Source organism: Martes martes, assembly GCF_963455335.1.
Source record: "Martes martes genome assembly, chromosome: 12".
Taxonomy (NCBI): domain Eukaryota; kingdom Metazoa; phylum Chordata; class Mammalia; order Carnivora; family Mustelidae; genus Martes; species Martes martes.
In genome coordinates this window covers 60,958,328-60,984,427 of record NC_137900.1, presented here as the reverse complement: position 1 = coordinate 60,984,427, position 26,100 = coordinate 60,958,328, and the positions used below count along the sequence as shown (strand labels likewise).

The following is a 26,100-nucleotide window of genomic DNA, read 5'->3' as shown; positions in this document are numbered from 1 at the left end:
GGCTGAATCGTACTTCATTATGACTGTGTGGGTATGAAAAAATGTATAGTGACAAAATACATATTTATCTATATGTATATATAGATACACACATGTATCTATATACACATTTTCTGGTAGTTTTACTTTTAAACCTCTGAGGAACCTCCACACCATTTTCCACAGTGGCTACACCAATGTGCTTTCCCACCAACACAGCATAAGTGTTCTCTTTCCTCCACATTCTCACCAACACTTGCTGTCTTTTTGCTAATAGCCATTGTAACAGGTACAAGGTGTTAATCTCATTGTGGTTTTGATTTGCATTTCCCTGATGAGGGATACTGAGCAACTGTTCATCTATCTGTTAGACATCTGTGTATCTTTAGAAACGTGTCTGTTCAGATCCCCTAATTTTTAGTTGGGTTTTTAGTTTATTTTGGCTATTGAGTCATAGGAGTTTATTTTTTTTTTAAAGACTTTATTTGAGGGAGAACAAGAGAGCACAAGCAGAGGGGCTGGCAGAGAGAGAGAAGCAGACTCCCTGCTGAACCCTGGGATCATGACCTGAGCCGAAGGCAGATGCTTAACCAACTAAGCCACCCAGGCGTCCTGAGTTATAGGAGTTTTTATTTTATCTTTTTTAAAGATTTTATTTACTTATCTGACAGGGAGAGCATAAGCGGCAGGCAGAGGGAGACAGAAAAGCAGGCTCCACGGCTGAGCAGGGAGCCTGACTCAAGGCTTGATCCCAGGGTCCTGGGATCGTGACCTGAGCTGAAGGCAGACGCTTAATTTAGCCACCCAGGCACCCCTACAGGAGTTTTAAAATATATTTTGGATATTAACCCCTTAGCAGATACAATTTGCAAATACTTTCTCCCATTCACCAGGTTGCCTTTTTATTTTTTTGTTGGTTTCCTTTGCTGTACAGAACCTTTTTAGTTTGATGTAGTCCCATTTGTTCATTTTTGCTTCTGGGGTGAGATTCAAAAATCACCCAAGATTGACATCAAGGAGCTTACAGCCTATTGGTTTCAAGTCTTTAATCCATTTTGAGTGGTTTGCGTGGTTTACGATAGTTATCTAATTTTCCCATCACCATTTACTGAAGAGATGGTCCTTTCTCAATTATATTCTTGCTACCTTTGTCATAAATTAACCATACACCCATGGTTTTATTTCTAAACTCTGTTCTGTTCTATTGATCTAGAGCATACTGTTTTGATTACTATAGCTTTGTAATGTAGTTTGAAATCAGGGAGCGTGATGCCTCCAGCTTTGTTCTTTCTCAAGGTTGTGTTGGCTATTTGGAGTCTTTTGGGGTTCCATACATTTTAGGATTGTTTTATTTTCTTATTTTGATATTTATTTGGTTGTGGGGAGAGGGACACAGAGAGGGGGAGAGTCTTAAGCAGACTCCACGCTGAGCACGGAGCCTGATGAGGGGCTCAATCTCCCAACCGTAAGATCCTGACCTGAGACGAAACCAAGAGTTGGTCTGCTACACCCAGGCACCCCTTAGGACTGTTTTAAATTATGCCATTGGAATTTTGAGAGACTGAACTGATTCTCTAAGTTGTTTGGGGTAGTGTGAATATTTTAATAATAATTTTCTAATCTGTAAACATGTAGTATCTTTCCATTTATTTGTCTTCAATTTCCTTTGTTAATCTCAGAGTTTTCATTGTACAGGTCTTTCATGTCTTTGTTTAAATTTATTCCTGGGTATTTTGTTCTTTCTGATGCCACTGCAAGTAGGATAGTTTTCTTAATTTCTCTTTCTGGTAGTTCGAGTGTACAGAAATGCAAAAGACTGCTGTATACTGAATTTATGTCCTGTAACTTTATGCAATCTATTAGTTCCAACATTTTTTGGTCTTTAAGGTTTTCTATATATAATGTCATATTATCTGCCAAGACTGACAGCTTTACTTCCTTTCAGGACTTAGTCTTTTCTTTCTTTCTTTCCTCCTTTCCTTTCCCTTCTCCTAATTGCTCTGGCTAGAACTTCTCACACTGTGTTAAATAACATTCAAAAGTTGGACATAAAAAGCAAAGTGGTCCCAAGAAAAGTTTAAAACTAAATGTTGAACCCTGAGTTCCTGGACCAACTCCCTTCTTTTTATGGAGCCCCACGTGGGTAATGGAACAAACCACCCCAAAACGTAGAGGTTCAAATGGTAATCATTTCTCTCATGGTTTCTGCAGACTAGGAATTTAGGAAAGGCTCTACTTGGCAATCCAGACTCACGGTATCTGATGCATTTGCAGTTACAGTGGCTAGAGCCAGAGTAGCAAGAGGTTAGAACACTAGGGACTGGCCAGGCATTTCTCTCTGCTTGTAGTTTCAGGATCTGTGTGGGCTGGTTTGGGTTTCATCACAGATTGTGGCTTCAGGGTAGTATTTTGATATGGTGACACAAGGGCTACCAGCCTGTGTAGCTTGCATGTTTCAACAAACCAGCTGTTAAGCTGTGTTGCCTTTTATGATCTAGCTTTTAGAAGTTTCACAGCAGTACTTTCTGTCATCTTAACCAGTCTTGATCTGGGGAGTATCAGACTTGACTCATCTTTTACAACTGCCACATCTACCCTCAAGAAGCCCATCTGGTGTGGGAGGCAAGACCAGTCCAGGTAACCCCATCAAGAGAATACCCAAAGGTAAGATGCCCCAGGTAGAGAGCCATGGGAGCTCACAGAGGGGAGTAAGGGAAGGTGCTGGTGGAGGTGACCTTTGAGCCGATTCTTAAACTGGCCTGACATTTTGAAGGGCATTAGCAAGGCCCAAAAATGATAAATGAGTGATTACTTAAGATTGCAACCATAAGTGGCTAAAGGGAAGGAGTGAGCAAAGAGGCCAGAAATGTGACCCAGATCAAAGAATGCCCAACTAAGCAGCTTGGGGTGGGGATGCGACATGGGCAGAAAAGTAATAAAAAGTTCCTCCCCCCTGCAGCCATAATTACCATGGGAGAAATGACGGGTTTTCCTTCTTGCCCATACCCACTCTTCTCCTGAGTGGTTATTACAGGAGTTTACATCAGTCTCCGATTTGGAAATTCAGGTAACTGAGCAGATTTAACTTGGCTTTATAAATTGCTCGAACCAGCACCTAAAATGTGATAGGATGAAGACAAGTGTTGAAGCCTGAATGGTGCACTCTTGGTGGTACCTGTTGTGTAGATCAGAATAGTCCAGAACTTTCTGTGACAATGGGAATGTTCTCTGTGCTGCGCAGTTGTGATGCTACCTAACCACATGTGGCCACTGAGCATGGAAGATCTAAGGCTAGAAATGTACTTTTAAATTTATTGAAATAACATGTGCTTAGTGTATTGGCCAGTAAGGCCTACTTGAAGGATCTGACAAGTGAAACAGAGCAGCTAGGGCTGGCATCGACCCCACTGTGTACTGTGGGAGTCCAGAGTAATGGGACTAGCCACAAAGTAATGCCACCCTGATTCGGGTTTACTGGCTGAATCTGAAGGAATAATCAATATTCAGAGAGAGCCCTGTTGGAAAGGACTATCTAAGACCTTAAAGTAGGGGACAGTGACAAGCTGTCACTTGAGAAATGTCTTGGTTGGTGAGGGATTCCCGGCTCTCAGCTGGGCAATGAGAGGTTACTTTTAGCCGTGGAACTCCCTTTTTCAAACAGACTTCCACAGACTCCTACTATAGATGGTTAATAACTTGGAGCTCTCTCAGTTCAAGGAAGGGGTGGACATTCGGTGGCTGTGCCGCCTGGGTCCTAGAAATGGTAACAGGAAATTCTTCATCCTTCCCAATCTCTCTCCAACCTGCAGCAGGTCTTGAAATCAATAATGCAGCCCCAGGTTTATTGTTTGAAACAAATTTATTCTCAGAATGCACAAAAGTAGAGGTTGAGGCTACCTTTGGGAGGCTTCCCGCCCCCTCCCCCTCCTCTCTGACTGCCAGGGAGAACAGAGTTGAAGGAAACATGCAATCACAAACAATGATCAACTCTAAAGACAAAAAGGTTTGGTCCAAAAGAACTCAACATAATTAATCCAATTACTGTGAAGAGCTTCACTGAGTAGGATTAAGATATTGCAGATGTAGTGTTTCCACAGGGGGGGCTCTTCAGTGCACCAAGGGGGCCTGCTTGAGGGAGATGAGGACAGAGCGCATGCGGGAGACGTCTTTGGCCTGCTTGCTGGACTTGGGGTTAAAGTCACACAGCCGGGCCACCCGCTCCCACTCAGTGCCTGGGGATGACTCGTCTATGTCGTTTACAAAGGCTTCTTCTGCTGCCCTGGAAGCAACAACAAAGTATGTTGGTTTAATGCAGAACCACCCCCATGAGCTACCTGGCGGCTACCTGGTGACAGAAGTGACCGTCTCTTCGTGCCTGACTTCCTGGCATTCCGGTTTTCCAAAGAGAATAGCCCCTGGCTCAGGTCAGACTCGGGAGCAGACACGCGGCCAGTTCTCTTAGGCACAGGGTGCCCGGACCACTGTGTAAAATGTTGGAATACAGGTGTTTGGTTTAGGGCTCACTCTCTCTCTGTCTCTGCCGATACAGAGCATTAAAAAGCAAGTCCTTAGCCAGCTACGCACTGCCTTCACCAGCAGGAGCAAAGCAGCAGGCCGGTCAAGAATGTGCACCGTAGTTGATGTTGGGCTCTGAGTTTCAAGTGAATTGAGAGACTTCTCAAAAGCCCACCGGTCATTGCACGATAGCCTCTGGATTTATTCCTAAGGCCAGAGAGAAACAGGGCAGATCAAAAGGAATTCAAGACACAGCTCCCATGCGAGCAGGCGCTAGAGACTGAAGCCATTCTGGAAGGGGATTTGTTAGGACATTCTCCAGGTGAGCTGCAAGTTGGCCATTTTCCCTCCAGCCAGGTGCCTTGGGCCGCTCAGGGCACGCTCTGGAAGGGGGCGGTGCCTAATGGCTGAAGAGCCCATCAAGGTTAGCTGCTTGGGGATAGGATGCTGCTCCAATATTCTTTCACGTCAAGGTCAGCCCACCCCCAGTTGGGAACTACCTCGTGGGAGCTACAGCCTGAAAGGACAGTGGAAAGAGGAGGGAAGACACACTATATTCATCTACTCCAACAAGCATCACGGGCAAAGCGAAAGCAATGGAGATGACTGGTCTGTGGGGACGGAGGGGTGGCACTCTCACAGGGATGGCCGTGGCAAACACTGCTGAAGCCCGGAGCCACTACAACACTGCGACTTCATGGCACACACAGTGAGGGGCAGTGAGAAAGGTTTACTTAACTGTTCTAGGCTGTAGCAAGGATGGTTTATGTTTGTGCTTAAAGGTGAAGAGAAGAAAAGAAACGAGAGAAACTTTAGGTCAGATATAGAAAATGAGAATGAGCTCAATGCAGATGGTCAGTAAGCTAGACATGCCCTTGCCACTCCGTCTACACTTGGGAACGTGCAGCTGGCTTTGCTGGGCCACCCTGCTGCCCAGCAAACCCAGACTCGACCTTTCCAGTCTCCATTTCCACTCCAGAGAGAATGTGCAAAAATCAATCCAACACCACCTGTAAGTCCAGCATTTCACAAACCTCACTGCAAATGCATCTGGGGACCCGGGAAACTCCGCTCTGTATTCTAAAGGGATGAACATGTCGAGGTCACAGGCCCTAAGAAGCTCTACAGACATGAACCTATCGTCCACCCTTCCCGCCAGTTGTTCTTCCCTCTACCCCCATCTCCCTTGTATCAAAATTGAGTACTACTTTTTCAGGAAACAGCAAGAACTGTTTCCAAGTTGTCTTCGGCAATACTGCTTTGAAAGTAAGAGTCCTTAAATATATCAGTTTTCTTGGGGGTGGGGGGAGCCACAGTGGCCTAGGCTTAGGCTATCTCAATCTGAAAAAGCTGGGGCTTCTTTGTGCCCAAGTGGGGGAATAGGCATCAGAAGCTGGCCACTGAACAATTTCCAACGTAGAGAAATAGTTACAGGACACCGCCCCCCCAAAGTGAGACAACCTCCTCTGCTCCCAAGGGAGAAGCGACCAACCCACATGGTCTTCAAAAGAACCAAATGGAGAAAATACTGCCCCCACTGGCTCCCAAGCAGGGAGGCTGCAGTGGTGGCCGCAATAGCTTAAAGGGCCACCCCAGTCCCAAAGCCTTCCCTGACAAGGTCGCAAATGACCCACATTTTAAAAGGGAATCCGCTTCCTTCCCTCCAAAACCCCAAAAGTGGAAAAAAGGCTCAGTTAAAGGGAGTCACGCTTCTGCAAGACAATCGATGAATCACACCCCCAATCTTCTAACTCTTAGGCAGTCCCCAGAGTGCCAATTTGAAATCATTTAGAAAGTAGAACAACTTGTGACATTACAGGAGCATTAACTCTAAACAAAAAGTAGAATCAAAACAGGAAAAAGAATTAGTTTTGCAACATACACATAACCAATCACGTCAGCGAAGGGTTGTTTGTAGAAAGCTTCATCTGCCACCCTAGACAGCAAGAGGTCCAAAAGGCAGGCAAGCAGGCAGGAAAAAAGAGAGAACATTGAGAAGCAGAAACATCTCAAATCCGTAACAGAGGCACGACTGTGCTCCGGGACGTGGCTCCCAAGGCTCTGTGCTCACCCAGCGAGGCTTCAAGTGCCGGAGACCCTGGCAGGCAAGGTTCCCACTGGCCTTCCCCCTGGGGATTCTCACAGATGAGCCCTGCCGAGTCCTTCCCGCCTTCTCCCAGCCACAGCGAGCAGGTCTCGGCACCCACTTCCAGTAAGCCCTCGCAGAACTACTGCGTCCATTCAAGCTGGTCCTCGACCCCGACAACCTCGGGCCCAGTGTTCTGACACTTTACAGGTAAAGTAACAGGAGGCCTGGATTGGCAGCAACCTGCTCAACCGAGGTGGCCCCAGAACTCCCAAGCAAGCCTGCCTGGCTCTTCGCACGGGACAGAATGTGGCTGCCCCGCGGCTGTGCACTCAGGAGGCTCAGTCTTACTGGGTGTCAGTGCTGCCAGACCGGCTACACGTGGTAGCCAACTTTTATCTTCGATTATCTGACTCCTGCTGCCCTGTTCTGACTGAATGAGATCCATTATCTGTATTCTGGGAACAGAGGTGGTCATTGCAAAATCCCCACCTTAAAGTAAAAGTTGCTGTACTCAAGTGGTCTGGTGGAAAGAACTGCAGCCAGGGGTCCTGGCTCTGGCTTTCTGTCTGTTCCTGAAGATGCTGATCTGCTCAGTCCATGCCAGACTGGACTGCTGTCACAAGGTATAGCCCGGGGATCAGAACTTCACTTAACCCTCTTACAACACCAGAAATGGGTCAAAGTGGCAGGACTCTGGAACAAAAAGGAAAGGGGGGCATCCTGGGTAGAAAACTTTCCACCCCAGGAGACAAGCTGACTTAAACCTTATTGCCCCAGGGCGAATCCCCAGGCCTGGCCAGCCCACGCCATCCACTGTGGGTGGGCAGGGAACCTGCCCCACCCAGGAGTCCTACCCTGTCTTTGGTTGGTTTGGGGTATAGGAGTAGAAGGGACATTTTTAAGGACGATCATGCCTGCTTATTAACCTAGGCGCCCTTATTAATTTGAAGGGAAATTCTAGTAATTTTGTTTATTTTTAAACTCACACATAGCCTTCCTTTTTTCCCATTTTGGTTTACACATAGGTGGTGATTTGTGGAAATTTAAAGAAAGCAAAAAAGAACAGCCTGAATCAGCAGGAAAACAGAGTTGTTTGTGGGCAGAATGAGTGGGCAGGAAGGAAAGGCAGGCAGGCTTGTAAACCCATAATTCTGTCAGTTTACACAAGGGGCTAAACATAATCAATTTCAACTTGTGCTTGTTCCTACTGAAGAAAATAAAGGTTGAATGACTACGGTCACAGCATCACTAAGACGACAAAAGCTTGAATGGCAGGCTTCCCCGCCTTTGCAGCTAACCCCAGACTACAGAACTCGTCAGGGACAGCATAGCACCACCCAGGCTACAGACAAATGGAGCAAACGGAAAACCCTGATCCCCCCAGGCAGCCCCTCTACCTGTATGGTCTTCACCTGTCAGAGGGTCTGAAAGCAGCAATCCTCAGGGAAGCCTGTGGGAAACGGGGGCTGGACCGCAGGGTGCTCAAGCAGTGACCCACAGAAACAGTCCCCAGGGGATGTGGACAAAATGTCTGCTATCATGGAAAACCAGGTTCCCCAAACTTTTTATAAGTCTTGAAAAAGATACACCAGAGCTCCCTGTGAAAGGGAATGTTTCTATCACCATTTGTAAGGGAAGACGGTCTGGGGCTGCTCTCAGGTCAACACTCTTCTGACTGGCTCCGATGGAAAGTTTTTTTCCCACAGGCTGTCACTAATAATTCATGGTTCTTGTACAATGATATCCGGGCCCCAAGTTGGGACAAAAAGGAGGAGATAGAAACTGCGGTGGGGATGGGGGGGGGCACCTGGGTGGCTCAGTGGGTTAAGCCTCTGCTTTCAGCTCAGGTCATGATCTCAGGGTCCTGGGATTGAGCTCCGTATCGGACTCTGCTCGGCAGGGAGCCTGCTTCCCCCTCTCTCTCTGCCTACTTGTGAGCTCTGTCAAATAAATAAATAAAATCTTAAAAAGAAAAAAAAGAAAGAAAGAAACTGCAGAGGGATACCAGACTACAGATGCCATGAAGGCAAGATCAGCTGTCATCCGCCCACTGCCCAGCACTGTGCCTGGCACAGATGTGCTCCTGAGGTTTTAGGTTAGGGCATCTAGAAGGCAGGAGGCCTGATGATACACTCCTAGAAACAGGCCCTTGCTCCCCACCACATCTCTTCTCTCAAACTGCTCTGCCTTAGCGTTGTAGGCCCCTTAAAAATCCAGCGGCAAAAGTCACCCAGAGGAAGACACATGCCTGAAATGAGCACTCTATTTTCTCCTGAGATTCACTATTTAGCTACAGACAGTTCTATCACATATGTAAACGGACTTACTCATTTAGTCCCATGGGACACTGTTTAGAGAGTCAGAAATGGAGGGGGAGGGCGCCTGGGTGGCTCAGTTGGTTAAGCGACTGCTTTTGGCTCAGGTCGTGATGCTGGAGTCCCAGGAATGATTCCTGCGTTGAGCTCCCAGCTCCATGGGGAGTCTGCTTCTCCCTCTGACCTTCTCCCCTCTCATGCTCTCATTTACTCTCTCTCAAATAAATAAATAAAATATTTTAAAAAAAGAAAAATGGAGGGGGAGTGGCAACAATGTCAAAATCTCCAGGGAAGGGGGGAAACCATTGCAAGAAGTCCCCCACGGTGGCTCTAAGTGGCTCCAAGTGGCTCCTGCCCCAGCCCATGAAGGATAAGTGGAATTAAGTGTCAAAACCATTTCTTCTATCCTGGAACCCTGGTGACAAAGGCCAGTGTGCCCCTAATTTGACAGAGTCCACCCTATGCTTCAAGGTTTCTGCAAAGCAAGGGATCTGGTTGGGAACAGTCCTACATTCTCCGTGAATGGCAAGTGTAAGTCTCTTCCCCTCTCTGGAACCTGGGAGGTTCATCTATGAGACCATCCGACCCACCCTTCTACAATTCTAAGAGAGGTACCAATGCCCTAAATCCATGCCTGGAGGGACTAAACCTGGGGGACTGAGCTCCTAAGAACAGGTACATTTATTTGGTCCAAGGACAACAGATGCTGTTCAGACACCCCTTTCTTTACAGAAAGGGACACAGTTTAGCAAAACTGCCATCAGAAGCCTATTCCCAACACAGTCATTTAAGTTTAGAATCTATATATCAGCTTGTCTACACATCAGGGATCCTGAACGAGGAGGGTCAGCCTGATTCTACCAAGTACTTCAGGACAGAATGACTCATGGGCAACTTGCTAGGATAAATGGGGCCTCACACAGAGCTTGCACAAAGCACCCACTCGTCTCCCTTTAGAGATCTGAACTTGTACCTCGGGTCGATCATCTTGAATGAGCAGAGAATAAAGCAGCCTGGACCTGTCAGCACTTGAAACTGATCACAAGCTCAGGAGAAGCCCCGGTAGCGAGTGCCCCGGCCCCGAGCAACTCGACACTGAGAGCAGAGAGCAGCCCCACCGTACTTAACACAGCGCCTCACCTGGAACCTGAGAGGCACGCCTAGAGAATCCATCCCCCACTGGACACGGGCTCCAGCCTGCCAGATGCAGGGATGGCCGACAAGAGACAGGTAGCTGAAGGCTACCGTACACAATGGTCCAGCTGTTCTGCCATCACTGCCCTACGATAAACAGCACAGGCTGGCTGGCAAAGCAGTCCACTCCCTCTTTTCCGGCACATTTCCAGCTAAGAGCTGCCCGAGGCAAGAGCATGTAAACCACCTTCTGCCTCTGAGGGCAGGAACCTAAGGTTCTTTATACTGAGAACTACCAACAACCCGGACTCGGTCTCGCCGCTCTTTCCTGTGAGGTAGGGGAGTGACCATGGAGGGACAGCTGGGCTCTGAATCCCCCAGAACAGGCCAGCCCCCGGCCTGCATCAAGGCCAGGAGTGCTACCTCCGCCTTTCTCTGAACTGCTTCCAAGTGGACTTCAAGCACAGAGTAATCAAGACCGCAGGTGCTGTGAGAGGGGCTAAGAGAATGAACGTGCTTTCTCCCTACAACTGCTCTTAACCTTCACTGAGCGAGCCCACTCTGAAGAGCATTTTTAAAAAATCGAGTTTTTCTTAGACACACAAGTACCCCGAGAACCCTTATTTCTGTAGTCACCATGTTGGAACATTCTCGGCTACCTAATGACACACACGTATCCCTGCTACTGGACCCCTCTGTAAAGCAGCTTTCAGAAGGCAGGGCTGTATTTAGGGGATGCAACATGACCAAGTCTATGATCATCTGGAAAGTACTGAAATCCTGCTATAGTCACGAAAGCGACCCTTCATTTCATGGTTACATTTCCAAATGTGGAATGGATCCATGAAATAACTTTCCCTTTTGCTGTTTCGTACTATTACAAGCAATGCTTGTAATGACCAAACTCTCGGCTGAAGAGCTAAAGTCACCACAGCTGGGGTGGCTAAAGGACATGCTGAATTATGCTCCTATGACCCAAGAGACTTGCAACCTTTATGTTTACAGTACTTTTTCCAAAACCGCAGAGACATTTCACACTACAAGAGGCAGCATGTGAGAACTATGCTGGCTGTCAGAAATGAATGTGATTCCGTCTTGGAAAACAAACACTGCTAGCAGCACGGGGACTGACCTGTTGTTTGCTTTTGTTTTCTGTAGCTGCTCGTCCTGCCTCGCGTACCACTCTTCTAGCTCCTTTATTGCTTTTTCTTTCCACTCTGCTTCTTGCTTCCGAGAATTGGCATCTTTGAAAAGAAACACAAATGAGGCAAAACACAAACTGAAGTTTGCACCATCAATTTCTTTGGTCTTATTAAACTTATGGGGTGTGCAGGTTTGTGTCCGCGTCCGCGTGTGTGTGTGTGTGTGTATTTTGGAGGGACAATAGGAGGGAAGACAAAATTCTATTTTCCCTATTTGTACATCTAGTCTCTTATCCCAGTGATTCTATCCAAGTTGTTTCATGTTTTCTCTCAGTCCACTGACATCTTAGTTGATTCACTTGTTTTGGGGTTTCTTCTGGGGGTAGGGGAAGATACCTAGGAAAAAAGCCTTTGGCAGCACCAAGTAGGGAAAAAGCAGAGGATTCTTTTTTAAAGATCTGAGAGAGAGTGCACATGCATGAGAGCCCAGAAGGAGTGGGGAGGGCAGAAGGAGAAAGAAAATCTCAAGCAGATTCTGTACTGAGTGTGGAACCTGACTTGGGGCTCAATCCCAGGACCCTGAGATCATGAGCTGAAATCAAGAGTCAGGTGCCCCACCGACTGAGCTACCCAGGTACCCCAGGAGGATTCTTTAATACTTATGCTGCCAATATTAGTTCAGGGTGGACTTCTGATATGAGATAATCTTTCAACAAAATCTTCTTACAAACTCTATTTAACACCCCAACTCTGCCAGTCGATGGTTTTGTAAAACACAAGGTAGCATTCTCTTAACTGAACATGGTAGAAGCACTTCTACAAAGCAGAAACCTACTGCTGAAATAACCAGAGGAAGAGAGGGTTCAGGAACCAGGGAACAGAATACAGATGTTGAGTTGAAGGGGACCTCAAAACATCTATTCCTGCTCAGATGCAGAGTGAGTCTGTGGCAGAGCTAGGACAGAACCAAAGAAGCTCTAACGGAGAGGACTGCAGGGGGTTGAGGTGGAGTGGTGGGACTCATTAATAGTTAATCAGAAGGTTCTAGAATGAGAGCGAAAACACAAACTTAGGAAGTTTTCCAGGCTGGATTCTCAAATATGACAACTAGCTAAAAAGACCAAGTCAGTAGATAGCAAGAGACAGAAATGCAGGTCATGGCTAGGGCTGCAGTGGACATCTGAAGTTACCCTGAGACTTCACTTGGAACACATTCTTAAGTATCCTCTCTGGCAGGTGCCTGACAGACCTCTCATTTAATCTTTACAACAATCCCGAGGTCAACTCTAGATCCATGTTCAGCACTGAGGAAAACTATAGCTCAGAGAATTTCAGGTACCTTTCCTAAAGTGGCTGAGCTAAGATTCAAACCCAGGTCTGACTCTGAAGCTTACCCGTTCTTACTTCATTAAGCTGCCTCCAAAGAGAGGGATGGAAAGGAAAACAAAACTAGAAACAATCAATCACAAGAAGAGAGTAGAAGGTGATCACCAGTGATCCAAACAAGAGTCTGGATAGTGCAGAACCAGAGCCCGACCTGTAACTAGCTAGCATCATGGAAGAGGAGAAAGCAGTGGTGGCGACGGTGACTAACCCCTTGAAGGGAAGAAATTAAGCACTTTGGGGCATTTTCAGGGCCTTTCCAAGAACGTCTTACAGTAACAACCTGCAGAAGGCTTGGTCTGTAGCTACTGGAAATAGCTTGTTAGCAGCTAGAAACTTCCTCAAAGTTTCAGATTATAAAGAACTTGTACCCTGTTATTTATCAGAAGGTAACTGATCAATTCTTTTTTTGAGATTGGGAGGATGCCCACAAAGGAGGAGAGAAAAGAGTCTTAAGGCTACACGCCCAGGATGGAGCCTGACACGGGGCTCAATCTCACAACCCTGAGATCATGACCTAAGCCACCCAGGCACTCCACACAGAATTCTTTTATACTCAGATTTTCACTGATGAATCAAGTCTATACAACAGACTTCTGATATGTGTCTGTGGCACTAAGGAGAAGTAGAATGGAGGGTGCTAGAATGCAGCAGGAGCTGCTTTGTGCTGCCAGTGTATGTGGACAAGAAACCAAAAAATAGGAAGCTTAAAAATCTCTTTTTCAGGGACGCCTGGGTGGCTCAATTGGTTAAGCTGCTGCCTTCGGCTCGGGTCATGATCCCGGGGTCCTGGGATCAAGTCCTGCATCGGGCTCCTTGCTCGGCGGGGAGCCTGCCTGTGTGTACTCTCTCTCTCTGGCAAATAAATAAAATCTTTAAAAAATATATATATCTCTTTTTCAATAGTGGTGAAATCACTTCTGAAACACTACTTTTTGATTGGGTATTTCCTTTCTTTGTAGTCTGAAGATGATTTTTTTAAAGTTTTAATATACTAGGAACAAAATAACACAGAAATTTACTCTGAAAAATTAATCTAAATAAAAACTGTAACCATCTGCACAGATTGTAGTTACTGCATAAAAACCATCCCTTTAAATTGTCTTGCTTTTACAGATTTTTTTAAAAAGCTGACAAAGAATTTAGAATTCTGGGACGCCTGGGTGGCTCAAATGGTTAAGCATTGGCCTTCAGCTCAGGTCATGATCCCAGAGTCCTGGGATCAAGTCCCACATTGGGCTCCCTGCTCAGCGAGGAGCCTGCTTCTCCCTCTCCCTCTGCCCCCTGCTTGTGCGCTTTTTCAAATAAATAAAATCTTAAAAAAAAAGTAAGAATTCTTAAATGCTTAGCTCAGCAGAACAAAGATCCAAGTGACAACATGATCTTTGCATCTGGGCAGAAGAAGAGGGAGGGAAGGCTGAAGAGTTCCCTTAGAGAGCAGGGAGCACAGACGGCCGTCTTCTCGAGCAGTCCTTGTTACTGTTCACGGAAAATAAAACTTTGTGAGAACGCAGTCACCAGCTAAGCTGAAAACCACGCACACTGGTTCTCTATTTTTAGCATCTTGTGCTTTCTTGCAAAGAAAAAAGATGAAACTGAAGAAACACCTAGTTCACAGACCAATTTAATTCAATTGCAAAGCCAAATGTTTGCAGAAAAGCATCTTGAGTTAAGGAAACAACACTTCATGGAATATTCCCAAAGTGCCCAATCTGATCATTGGGAAAGGGGGGAGGATTTTTCCAGATACTAAAGTGACCTAAGTATACTGTCTTCATGGGGAAGACAACTTTGCTAAACTTTGGGAAAAGAGAAAGGCTGGGTTCTGTAACATGACAAATATTAGTACCAGCGAAGTCCTGCCTTCCTGTACACTCAGAAGAGACACACAAAGAAAAAGCAAAGACCGAAGCTACCAGCATCATGAAGACAATGTTCATCTTTTTAAAGCACTATCGAATACAGTAGCTACTAGCCACATGTGGCTATTTATTAAATTAAAAATTCAGTTTCTCAGTCATACTAGTCACATTTCAAGCTCTTAACAGCCACATGCGGCTAGTGGCTACCGTACAGGACAGCACATCTGTAATATTTCCATCAAAGAAATTCTACTGGACAGTGCCACAAAGGTTCAAAGTGTGCCCTTTGTTCTGAAAGCCACTTAAGTTGGGCTGGAGAGAGAACAGATTTGGCACTAACTGGGTCGTACTTCTAGGTGTCAGTTAACCCCATATAACAACTAAGGAGTCAGTTTGTACTAATTCAGTGGTTCCCAAAAAGGACTAATAATGCTGACATTGTGGGTACAAAGAAGAACGTTGTTATTTCCAGATATACAACAAAATATTCAGGCAGGAAATAGATGATGTATCTGTAAGTGGATGAGAAATGCGTGTGTATAAAACAAACATACATACATGCTTCATTTACATACAGAGAACTCAGTATGGCAAAAATGTTAATCACTGAATCTAACAGAGTACGCACAAGTTCATTTTACTCTTCTTTCAACTATTTGGTGTCTGAAATTTTATTTCAAGTTTTACTAAGTAATCTCTATACCCACGTGAGGCTCGAACTCATGACCCCAAGATCAAGAGCTGCACACTCTACCAACTGAGCCTGCCAGATGCCCATGTTTGAAATTTTAATAAAAAGATGAGAAAAGAATGCCCCATGGCTTTATCTCCACACTATGCCACACCTCTGCAACCCACTTATGCACAGATGCCAAGTCCCATGACCTTGACCAAAAGCGACACTCCATGTACACAGATCTTCAACGAAGGGCAGACCGGCTGGCACTGATGTTGGTGGAACAGCGTACACTACATGCGAGGCGGCTGAAGGATGCAGGGGTATGGACTACGAGGCAGGGCAGACATAAGTGGGGTTCTGATGCTACCGCTTCTTAGCTGTGTGATTCAAAAACTTACCCTAGGATTCTCACTTTCCTCACTCACAAAAACATACAAACTTAGCTTACAGGGATAGCAGAGTAGGAAAATCAAGTTGTACATGTTTCCTAACATACTGCACATTTTCTTCTTAAAGCATTACTTTACATTCAGCCTAAAAATGATAAACGGACTCTGAAGTCTCTCACGCGGGGACCTTCAAGCTCGCATCACTCTCTCATAAACACCATCTCAGATGAACCCTGGAGTTGCTCACAGTGATCTTACCCCACAGACTAAGAAACAGACTCTGCGAGGTTTGAACCACCAAGTGTCCATAGCTAGGAAGAGTTAATAAGGCTGGGCCTTGAATCTACTCCTTCCTTACTCCAAGCTCAGGACTCTGCTCCGCTCTTCCCGAGAGGATGCACTTGGTGGTGGCTCTCTGAGCTGCCCCAATCCTCACAAAATGGCCTGTGATTAAGCATCTCCCTGTGGATGACCTTGTAACCCTCAGGCTGAGGAAGATACCTTCTCAAATACCAGACAAGGACATTATGGCTAATTCCAGTTAAAAAGGGCTAAGAGTCAAGGTCAACTATTCCACTGAAAACAGACACCCCAAGACAGAAAAAGATTCCTTACCGAGGGCTTCCAAGCGTTCTGTTTGCTCTTCTCTCCATTTACGGATACTTTCAGGCTCTGATTGCAATCGATCCACTTGTGAAATAGCTGCGTAACTGTCTGTTGGACCATTACTCTCCTTAACACAAAACACAATTGTGTTCTATCAGTACCAAACACACCTTACTGAAATGCTCATCCACTGCAGGACACCCCGGTCACGTGCTGACGACTGTTAGCAAATGTTAGAGGATTACCTTAAAAAAAAAAAACCACCACCACCTTATGCGCTCACAGGGAGCTCTCAACATGACTGCACACAACCTTCCACTCTGCAAGGAAGGCAGAGTGGTTGTCACCCTGCCTTGTAATACCTGGGACAGAAGTGGGAGAGAGGAAAGCAGGGGAGGTGGGTCATGGACTTACGAGAGAACAGTGTTACTAGTTTTAGCTTCCTAACTTGACATGCAGCTTATGTGGGATCTTCAAAGTAATAAAGGTAAATACACTGCTCAGCGAGGCTCAGGAGCTAAAACTTCTAAATGCTATCAAGAGCACCTGATACCATCTAATATGTGAATTCTGGGTATAAGGGAGTCCAAAAGAAAATGTACAGTCACTAGCCACACTGAGGGAAAGAATAAAAAGGCAGGCAAATAGGAGTTGTGAGTGTATGCATGGGGGGTGGGGACGGGGACAGATTCTTTGTAGTGCGTAAGGGCTGACAGCTAATAAACTGATACAACTCAAACAGATTTTAATCTTTAGCTGATTTTTCACCTGCTGAACTAGGGAATAAATTCCAGGTTCACCCAACCAGACTATAAAAAGAGAGAACAATTACTGAAGTATTAGTAAGTAAGTTACTGACATTTTCCATGGGTTAGCCACATAAAGGCTTTATCTCCCAAGCAACTTGCAAAGTTTTTATTCCCATTTCACATTTGGGGGGACTCATCTGAGGCACAGAGAAATGACATGTCCAATTCACAGCTGTAAGAGGTAGAGCCAGGATCTGAACCCCATACTGTCTCACCCTAAGGGCTAAGCTCTAAACCAGGCACTGGAAACCAGAGTCCAGACCAGCTGCCTGTTTAATTACAATGAAATTCTACTGAACACAGCTGTGTGCATTCGTTTATGTATGGTCTATGGCTGCTTTCACATTACAGCAAGAGTAGTCTGACATAGACCTTATGACAAAACTTAAAACGTTTACTATCTAATACTTTATGAAAAAATTAGTCCATCCTTGGTTTAAACCAATTAGACTAACATCCTTCCTGCCAGTTAACTGGTTGAAGGATGGGCAGAAACCCAGGTCTAAGCAAAGCATCATGCTATTTCCCCAGGCTGTAGTGACTATTTCCAGGTGATCCAGAAGGAAATGCAAGACTTTTGTTGGGAGGCTGGGAGAAGAGGAGAAACCCCCACCTTGTTCTAGATAACATGACATGCACATGAGAAGCCTAGAAGTGTAGTCATTTGACCACCACGAAAAAAGCTTGAGCACAAAAATGCATGCTTAGCAAGCGGAGCCAGAGCCCTAGGGAAAATGAGTTAGAGTCCTGGTTCAAGGACATTTCATTTATATATATAAACTGTAAGACTTTTTGGTTGAAGCTAGTCTGAGTTGGGCAGGCAACTCAACACTTAGTGATACAGAGGGGGAAATAATGGCAGTCACCACAAATTCCAGCCCCCTCCCCAAATACAATCTAAAAGGTTCGAACGCTGGCCCCAGCCCCACCGCATACCAGCTTTGTGACTTTTAGACTACTCTGTGCCTCAGTTTCTTCATCTGTAAACAGGAACAACAGTACAGGACCCCCAGGTTGTTGAGAGTATTAAAGAGTAAATATAAGCAGTGTCGGACACAGTGCATGGCACACAATGTTTAAATTAGCCACTGCTATCCTCATCACCATGAAGGCTCATTTCTTGAAAATAAAATCAGCAATACTAGGGCCAGGTCAGTAACATTTTAAAGGAATGATCAATGTCACTTTTCAAATCCATTTTAGCAGATAAAATACCCAATTCTAATAAATTCAAATCACAGGAAAGGAAGACTCAATCACTATCTTTTAACATAATCAGAGTACTCTGTACCTGGTAGTACTCGCCATTCATCACTCCATCCACAGCATCTGCAAGACAAAATTTCAGTCTGTCAGTCAGGACTCGTCAGATACTGGGCCAGAGCATTACCGAGTGTAATACAGTACTATCCGCTGCAGGTACTGAAGTTATACTAATGCTATCCCAGTGCTACACACCGGACAGAACAATCAACAACTTCCTGTTTAATGAAACCAAGATGTACTTCACCAAAATGTGGACAAATCTATACCAAACCCCCAGTTCAAAAGCTTTTTGATCTTTTGCCCTAGAGAAAGAACACATGGATGCCTGGCAGAAGAGTCTCACAGAGCAACAGTGTTTCTCTATGAAAGTTCTGGAGAAGGCAAAAGAAAAGTGGGGCCTGGAATCATTCTGTGAGCAAGGACATGCAGCTTCGTGTTCAAACCAAGGTGCTTTTTCGGTGGTCAGGACTCTCCATCCTGTGCCTGTAGACCTAAGGGTCTACAGTTGAGACTTCTTTTTTTTTTTTTTTTTTTTAAATATTTTATTTATTTATTTGACACAGAGAGATCACAAGTAGGCAGAGAGGCAGGCAGAGAGAGAGGGGGGAAGCAGGCTCCCCGCTGAGCAGAGAGCCCGACGCGGGACTCGATCCCAGGACCCTGAGATCATGACCTGAGCTGAAGGCAGAGGCTTAACCCACTGAGCCACCCAGGTTCCCTACAGTTGAGACTTCTTGAGCTAATTCCTCTACACCCCTGGAACTAGTCTGGGATGGTTAAGATCTGGACATACCAAATTAAGTATTTTCAAGGATTTAAGTTACAAAAAACTCAAAGTGTGGTGTATTATACAGTCTTACTGGTACAATTTGTTCATGAGCTAAATGATAAAGTCTATCTGAAAAATGTGGAAATGGTTTTTTAGTAAGACCTAGAGACCATCAATCCATATAGGACAAAATGCAAAATGGTGGTCCACAGGCTGAACATATTTACAACACATACTATCAAGTCAGAAAATTTCACACATTCAGGATGTCTAGGTTTTGAGGTAAGGGCAGGCAGACAGATCTGGCAATCTTGGGCCTGCATGAGAGGCCAGCCTTTACATACAGCAAGGTCTGGTCTATCTGTAAGGACCTCCCCATCCCCCCCCCCTTTTTTTTTAAATCCATTCTGTGTTTCAGTAATTCAGTTATCTGATTAGCCTGATAAGCATGAGTCCTAAGCCCTGCCCTGACCCACAAGCTATTGTGAAGAGGCCATCTGTACAGGGCTGCCCACCATCCCTCAGGGGTGGCTGCTCCGCCTTCTTTCCAAGTCTCCATACAGGCACCATAAAGACTTAAGCTTCTGCCTACACATTCTGTACTCTGGATCTGTTGGTCCACCCATATTTACTACGTACCACCTAGGACTTGCATTACTTTGTCCAAAAAAGATTTTTTTCCCAAACTATTTGTCCAATTTTTTTTTTTTCAAACTTACTGGATGGGGTAGCATAAGGAAGATAACAAAGAGTTGCACCCAGCGCTCAAAAAACTAATAGAAGTATTTGGGGTGCACAGTCAATTGCTCCTCAGTAATAAATCCCTTCATCTAGAACTGCTAGCACAAGCGGGCAGCCCGGTGCAGAGCTTCGGTGACACCATTCTGGTCACCCTGAAGACCCTCCAGCAGCCAACCTTCAAGATACAGATCCCTGGGTCACAGAATACATACTTTTTTTTAAAAAAGATTTTATTTATTTATTTGACAGAGAGATCACGAGTAGGCAGAGAGGCAGGCAGAGAGAGAGGGAAGCAGGCTCCCCACTGAGCAGAGAGCCCGATGCGGGGCTCGATCCCAGGACGCTGAGATCAGGACCTGAGCCAAAGGCAGAGGCTTAACCCACTGAGCCACCCAGGCGCCCCCAGAATATATACATTGTAAAGACGTCTAAATACAGACCACTTGCCCCACCTTTAGTGTCTCATTTATATCAACACCATTACCACATGACTGCCCCATTTTTCAGACTCTTAGTGATACTAAAGACTGAGTTTTAGGTTTTTAAATTTTTGCTAGGTTGATAGCAGGGAAAAAACTTAAGGTGACTTTGTCCTGCAGATCTCTTTTTCTTGTGAGGTAATCATGTAGCTGATGTTTGATTTTCTTCTTTACTGAACTGAGTTTTGCCCATTTTTCTATCTTTTGATCTCTATTCACTTTGTATTATTTGTCCCCTCATATTACAAACATTCCCCCATTGTCACTTTATATGTTTTTTTCTGGTACTAAAAAAAACCAGAAACGTGTCTCTCTAATCCACCTGGAATTCATTTTTGTGTAAGACAGAAAAGAGTGAGATAACTTTGACTCTTAGAGCTTATAATGGCTAGCTAGTATGGCCAGGCCTAGGCCTAAATTCTGGTTAATATATTACATTTAACAAGCCAACTATCCAGTTAATATATTCCAGCCCAGGGCCATTCCCAAAAGGAGAGCCCTTGATCACTACTCCATACACAAAACTAGAAGCAATTCTCATCCCATACCTCCTCCTAAGTCACATGCTTCCTGTCCTTTAGGACTGAAGACTCATCCAAACCCATTAGCAAGTGCTTTGAGCTTCTATTAGTTACAGTACTGATGTATCGCTGGCCCAAGTCAAGGAATTGCCTGTTGCTACAAAACATGCAGAAAGACATCTAGGGCCTTGACTGATCAGGACAACTAGGCTAAGCAACCTGATACTCCAGAAGGAAACTTTCTAAGGCATCTCGGGAACTCCAGAGAGAAACAAAGGCCGGAATAAGAATAAATTTCCTGAGAAGAAAGACATTTTGTCCCAAACCCACCTTCGACTTCCCATGGTGCCCATCCACTGTAAGTCAAGCAGAGGTGGGTTTGAATTCCAGTGGAGACATACACTAGCTTGCTACCTTAGGAACACTGCTTAACTTCCATGATCATTTCTTATCTCAAATATGATGCCACCACCGTAGCCCGCAGTTACCGCGTGGATCGGCAGCTACAGAGAACCAGCACACAGTAAGTGCACAATACTAATTAGCAAGCATGAAATTGCCCTGAACTTCTCTCCACCACTGCTACCAAGAAAATTACTCTCCTCCTCCAGAAGGCTTTCCTTTAATTCATGTGCCTCTCTTCCTCCTCCAAGGACAGATATGTCAGAAACAAATGGTGCCTCACTGCCATACTCTCTCAGTAGCTCCTTAATCACCTCTTTTTCTCCTCCCTCCTCAGCCCTCGTAATTGAGGGCTTTTCAACAGCTCTACACTAACGCTGCCTCTTTCCTGACTACCTGCTCTTCCTCAGTATCTAAGCCACTTCACTCAGCTGGTTACCTCCCACCTCTAAACTTACCTCTCTTCTCCAGATCTCCTAACTGAAGAAGTCATCCAAGGCTCGGGCCCCCTGGTTTTTGCCTGTTCCCATCCTACATGGGAGTTCTCCCCAAGACTGCAATTCAATCTGTTTGCGACTCCTGTCGACGTATCTCTGTATAGTAATACATAAGATATAGGGCTCCCTCCTAAAATCTTTTCCCTCAGCACACCCCAAGGCCTATAGGCTTTGTAATGCCTTCTTTCTACTCCCAAAGAGTAAGAGTACAGCCAGGTACTGTGGCAGTAATATACCAAGTACTGTGTGTAAGCACTTTATAGGTATTAATGTACCTATAAAGTATATATGTACTGTATGTACTATAAATGTACCTATATATATGTACCTTGTACAGATGAAAAAATCTAAGGCAGGGCAGTGGTGGTTACCTAAGTTGCCCGAGACCACAAAGTTAAACTTACACTCAAGCAGTCTAGGACAGCACAGAATGTTAACCACCAAGAGTGCCTCTTTTCAAGGAAATAAAGTGTCCAACTAGTTCTCTGATCCCCAAAGGAAGTGCTGACCATGCACTACTGCCAACCTCAACTACACTGTCAGAGGTCTGGCTTTAAATCACTAAATGCTTAGTTCACTAAGAAAGTCCTTCCTAGAAACTAAGTCAGCAATCATCCCTTCCTTCCCTTTGCTGAAAGCTTAATGCACAAGGGACCTGTGTATCCAACTCTACCCTCCCCCCTTTACCTCTCCAAACAGCCCATCATCAAGATTTGTCATTTCTCTACAGTACTCTTGGACCTTGTGTTTTTGTTCATTCCTTTGTGCGTATCTACTATGTGCCAGACACCCTGTTAGGCGCTGGGATTACAACTGGAAGCAAGAGTAACATTGTCCTTGAATCAGGACAGTTTTCTAATTATGGGTCCTGACTGTCTCAACTCTGTCCTACCCAAGGCAGCCACACCACCTTTCAGAAATGACAATCTCTTGTCCTGTGATACCCCTGCTGAAACAACTGCAACAGCATATGGTAGAGTCTACGGGTAGGGAGACTGCGGGCAGAGCCAAGAACTTGCCTTTTTCCTTAAGCAAGTCATTTCTCCACAGGACTCAAATTTTCTTGTATTAAGTGAAGGAAGGAAACTAAGGATCTAAGAAGTAAATTTTATAATTCTCAGGCAAATGTTAATAAACACCACCCAACAAAACCCTACGGACTTAAAGCCAACTTCATTTCCCAGCCACAACCCGGTTCAGTACAACCTGCTTGCTATAATTCACATTTTCAGGTGAATCATATGTTCTTGTGTAAATTCTTATTTGGGACTAATCTGCTAAGGAGGTAACATGGTGCAGCATAAAAACTCAGAGGCTGCAAACGAGCATTCTCCCTACCCCTACTTACAAAAACGGTTCTCTGCCTGGCTGGCATAGTAATTTGAGATTTCTGAGTCTGAATGCTTTCACAGAGTACAGCAGGTTTCTCTCATTTATGTTATCTGCCTGGCTCCTTAAGGTTTGAGGTTAGAGTAGTACAAACACTCCTATCTGCCCCACCAGTGCCCTACTCTCTTTTAATTAGAATTTTTTTTTTTAAGTAAATGCAAACCCAGGTCTCATTTCTTCCAGCTAATTTCCTACTTCCCCATTCTACTGAATAGGTCTCTTCTACTCATCTTTTCCTCCCACTGTAATTCAAAGCATCACACACAGGTAAGGCATTCAAAGGTCAAACTGGCATCCTACTGCTCATTTTTTGTTGTTATTTGCCTTTTCTTGATTTTGGCTGGAGAAAGGCCACACTACATTCTCTATCCACCTTTTGGAAGACTAATTCAGACTAATCTTAAATTCTGCTTAGGCAACACTGCCTAACAGAGTTGTAGCTAGAGGAAGTAGAGCTCCAGAAATCCCGGCATAATCCGCTCGACAAATGGTAAAACTCTTATCCTTCTTTGGTTAGAGTTTCTTCCTCCAGGGTTAGACCACCTTCCTTGAGTTCGCTATTCACGCCTCCTTTCCTCCCCATAATTCAACATTCTGTAACCTGAAGTGCTTAAAAGCTGAACTGCCTTGCCATTTTTGCTTTGTATATCTCTCAAAAACAATACTACTATTCTCATTTTTTTTTCCTGCCCCCCTTTCCTAATAACTGGTTTAGTGCCGGGCTCAGACTTGCCTTTTAAGTTTGGCCAAACTGCGCCAATGCGGCTGTGTTTTAGAGGCTAGGCTCAAAGCACAGCAAGCGCTCAATGAAAAGTTCCTGAACTGAACCGGCTTCTTCGAGCTCTTCAGCCTGACACACACCCTATTTTCTTTGCTTTCTCGCTCTGCCCCGTCCGAGAATTCAAACATACTCATACCACTAAGGAGGCTCTCCGAACCTAGGTTTCTGCTATGACTGGGCTGGGGTCTCGTTTCCTCCTTACACTCTTAACGTCCAGGTTCAGCAAGAAACAAGAGTTCAGAGAGCCCTCAGACACACTCTGGGCTGAGTTTCTATAGAAGCCCTCCCGCCCCAAACGCGGCCTCACTCTCACCCGGACCCCCTGGCGGCTCGCCGTGCGGTTGGGGCCCGGGGGCACCGCCGTCCAGGATGGCGAAGGCCTCGTCGTTCTCGATGCCCGCAATCTCACTCTCTTGCTGCGCCAAGAAGGCCGCGGCAGGGTCTTCTTCGCTTGCACCGGCCACCCCATTCCCCAGTGCAGGGCCGCCGGGAGCGCCGGCAGGAGCGCCGAACGGATCTAATTCAGTCATGGCGGACAGTTCAACGGCACAGACACGGCGTTGAGAGACAAGCCAACCGACCCACCAACACCGCGCCCCGCAGCGGTAGCTGTGGCGGCTACCGCGAACCGACGATAAGCGGGAGGGAGAAGGCGGAAGCGGAAACCCTGCCCCTATATCCGGTTGGTGTAGGCGGTGTTGGAGAGCCGAAGGGATAACAACCAATCAGAGGACAGCTATGGTTCAAGAACTACCCAATCAGCAGGAGGAGGGGCGGGCCCCCGAGGAAAACTCGTGACTAGGGCCGCGGCGGCTTCGAGGGTGGTGAGCGCAGCAAGGCCCTAGGGAGGCGGAAGTGGCTTGACTTAAAGCGGCCTTCCCCGCCTGGCCTTTGGGGCGGTCTTGACCCTGGACTGCCACCTCTGAGGAGACTCAAGTGCCAAAGCCGGAGGTGAGGTGGAACGAGGGCGGCAGCGATCGATCGGTCGACTACCAAGGAGGCAAGCTACTTAGGCTTTCTGAACCCACGTTTCCTCGTTTTTAAATGGCAACGAGCATCCTGTACTGCTTCCCTCCCAGGCTTCTTGGGAAGACTGAATCCTTTCACAGCTTTGTACTGGCTTTATTAAAAAATTTGTATTTGTTAATTCATTCACCCAGTCTGGATTATTTTCCCCTGTAGAGCCGCCTGACTTAGACGTAATTGATTCAAATCCGCTCTGATTTTTCTACCCCCACCGTATGTTTATAAAAAGGCGACTGTCTCTCCTTTCCAAAGCTCTTTTGCAGCCAGTACATCTTACCAGGGCTAGACAGAAGTTTCTAGAACCGGAACACTGTGCGTAGGAATCACTTAGAAATTTCATATGGAAACAGGCACCTGTATGGGAAGGGATTAATCACGCAGGGAGGGAGTGGTCAAGAAGAAACCCAGGTCTCCTGGGTACCTCGGTAATGGTAACAATCTCTTGTAAGTACATATTTTGTCAGCTAAGGAGAGCAGGAGCTTTCTTTAAAATTCCTTCAGTATTTTACTTCAGGGGATTTTGTCTACACCATAGGAAGGATAATGGGTGATCACAGTTAACCGTGGTCTTGCCGAGATAAGCAATGGCCAACGGGAGGAACTTTCTCCTTCACCACCACCCCCTGAAAAGGAAAAGAGCAAAGACCGACCAACCGGAGGTCAAAGAAGTCTCCAGAGATAGCAAGGGACAGGAAAGTGGTTTTTAAAATATGCATGTACTTTAATGTCAAAAAGAGGTAATTATTTGCTTAAAGCATGTATTTTTATTCATTTTTAGTACAGAACGTAGGAAAGTTTTGGAGAAAAACATTTAAGAAACTTAAAATTTTAGTGCCTGCACTGCACTCAGTTTCCTCCTCCCTCTTCTTGTTTAATGCTCATCCCTAACATAAATTATCAACAACATATAATGTAGTTTCACGTTCATCTTTTCTTGGAGACAATCTCTCCTGTCCAGGGCGGAGGATAATAGGAAAGGAGGACCATGAGAGAATCCAAAGACAATGTTGGATGCTCACAGCAGTAGTAGCTGAGGGACAGATGGCAGTCGCTCCTGAAAATAAATGGATACAGCTGAAGGCAAGTGTGGAGTCAACTCAGGGAGTGTGTGATTGCCCAGATGAGGATTATTCCTGAATTTCAGGGGCTGTGAGGAGCCTTTGAAAGAGTTTAAGCAGGCAATGACTTAGAACCCTGTTTTGAAAGAATCTCCTAGCAGCTCAGACAGTGTAAGCATATGAGAGGGTTCTGAAAGCAGGGATGTGGGTTAGGAAAGGTGCTGCAGTGAACCTGCAGTGGTTTGGGAGAGGACAGGGTGAGGGTGGTA

General features: G+C 45.6%; 1 protein-coding gene across 1 annotated transcript; it reads right to left on the bottom strand.

Annotated features, from left to right (window-relative positions):
* Positions 1-1,968: 1,968 nt before the first annotated feature.
* On the bottom strand, positions 1,969-24,422 carry CLTA (clathrin light chain A). Its single transcript, XM_080820719.1, has 5 exons — positions 24,061-24,422; positions 18,194-18,231; positions 16,103-16,220; positions 11,165-11,276; positions 1,969-4,258 (listed from the first exon to the last, which is right to left on the bottom strand). Exons 1-5 carry the CDS (start codon positions 24,275-24,277, stop codon positions 4,087-4,089), a joined length of 657 nt encoding a protein of 218 aa, XP_080676845.1. The 5' UTR covers positions 24,278-24,422; the 3' UTR covers positions 1,969-4,086.
* Positions 24,423-26,100: the final 1,678 nt, after the last annotated feature.

Bases quoted from the DNA above. Each gene is read 5' to 3' on its own strand.
- CLTA (XM_080820719.1), bottom strand. From the start codon at position 24,277: ATGACTGAATTAGATCCGTTCGGCGCTCCTGCCGGCGCTCCCGGCGGC. The intron at 11,277-16,102 runs GTAAGGAATCTT...TTCTTTTCAAAG, and splicing joins AGAACGCTTGGAAGCCCTCG to ATGCCAATTCTCGGAAGCAA. The intron at 4,259-11,164 runs GTCAGTCCCCGT...TGTTGCTTCCAG, and splicing joins AAAACAAAAGCAAACAACAG to GGCAGCAGAAGAAGCCTTTG.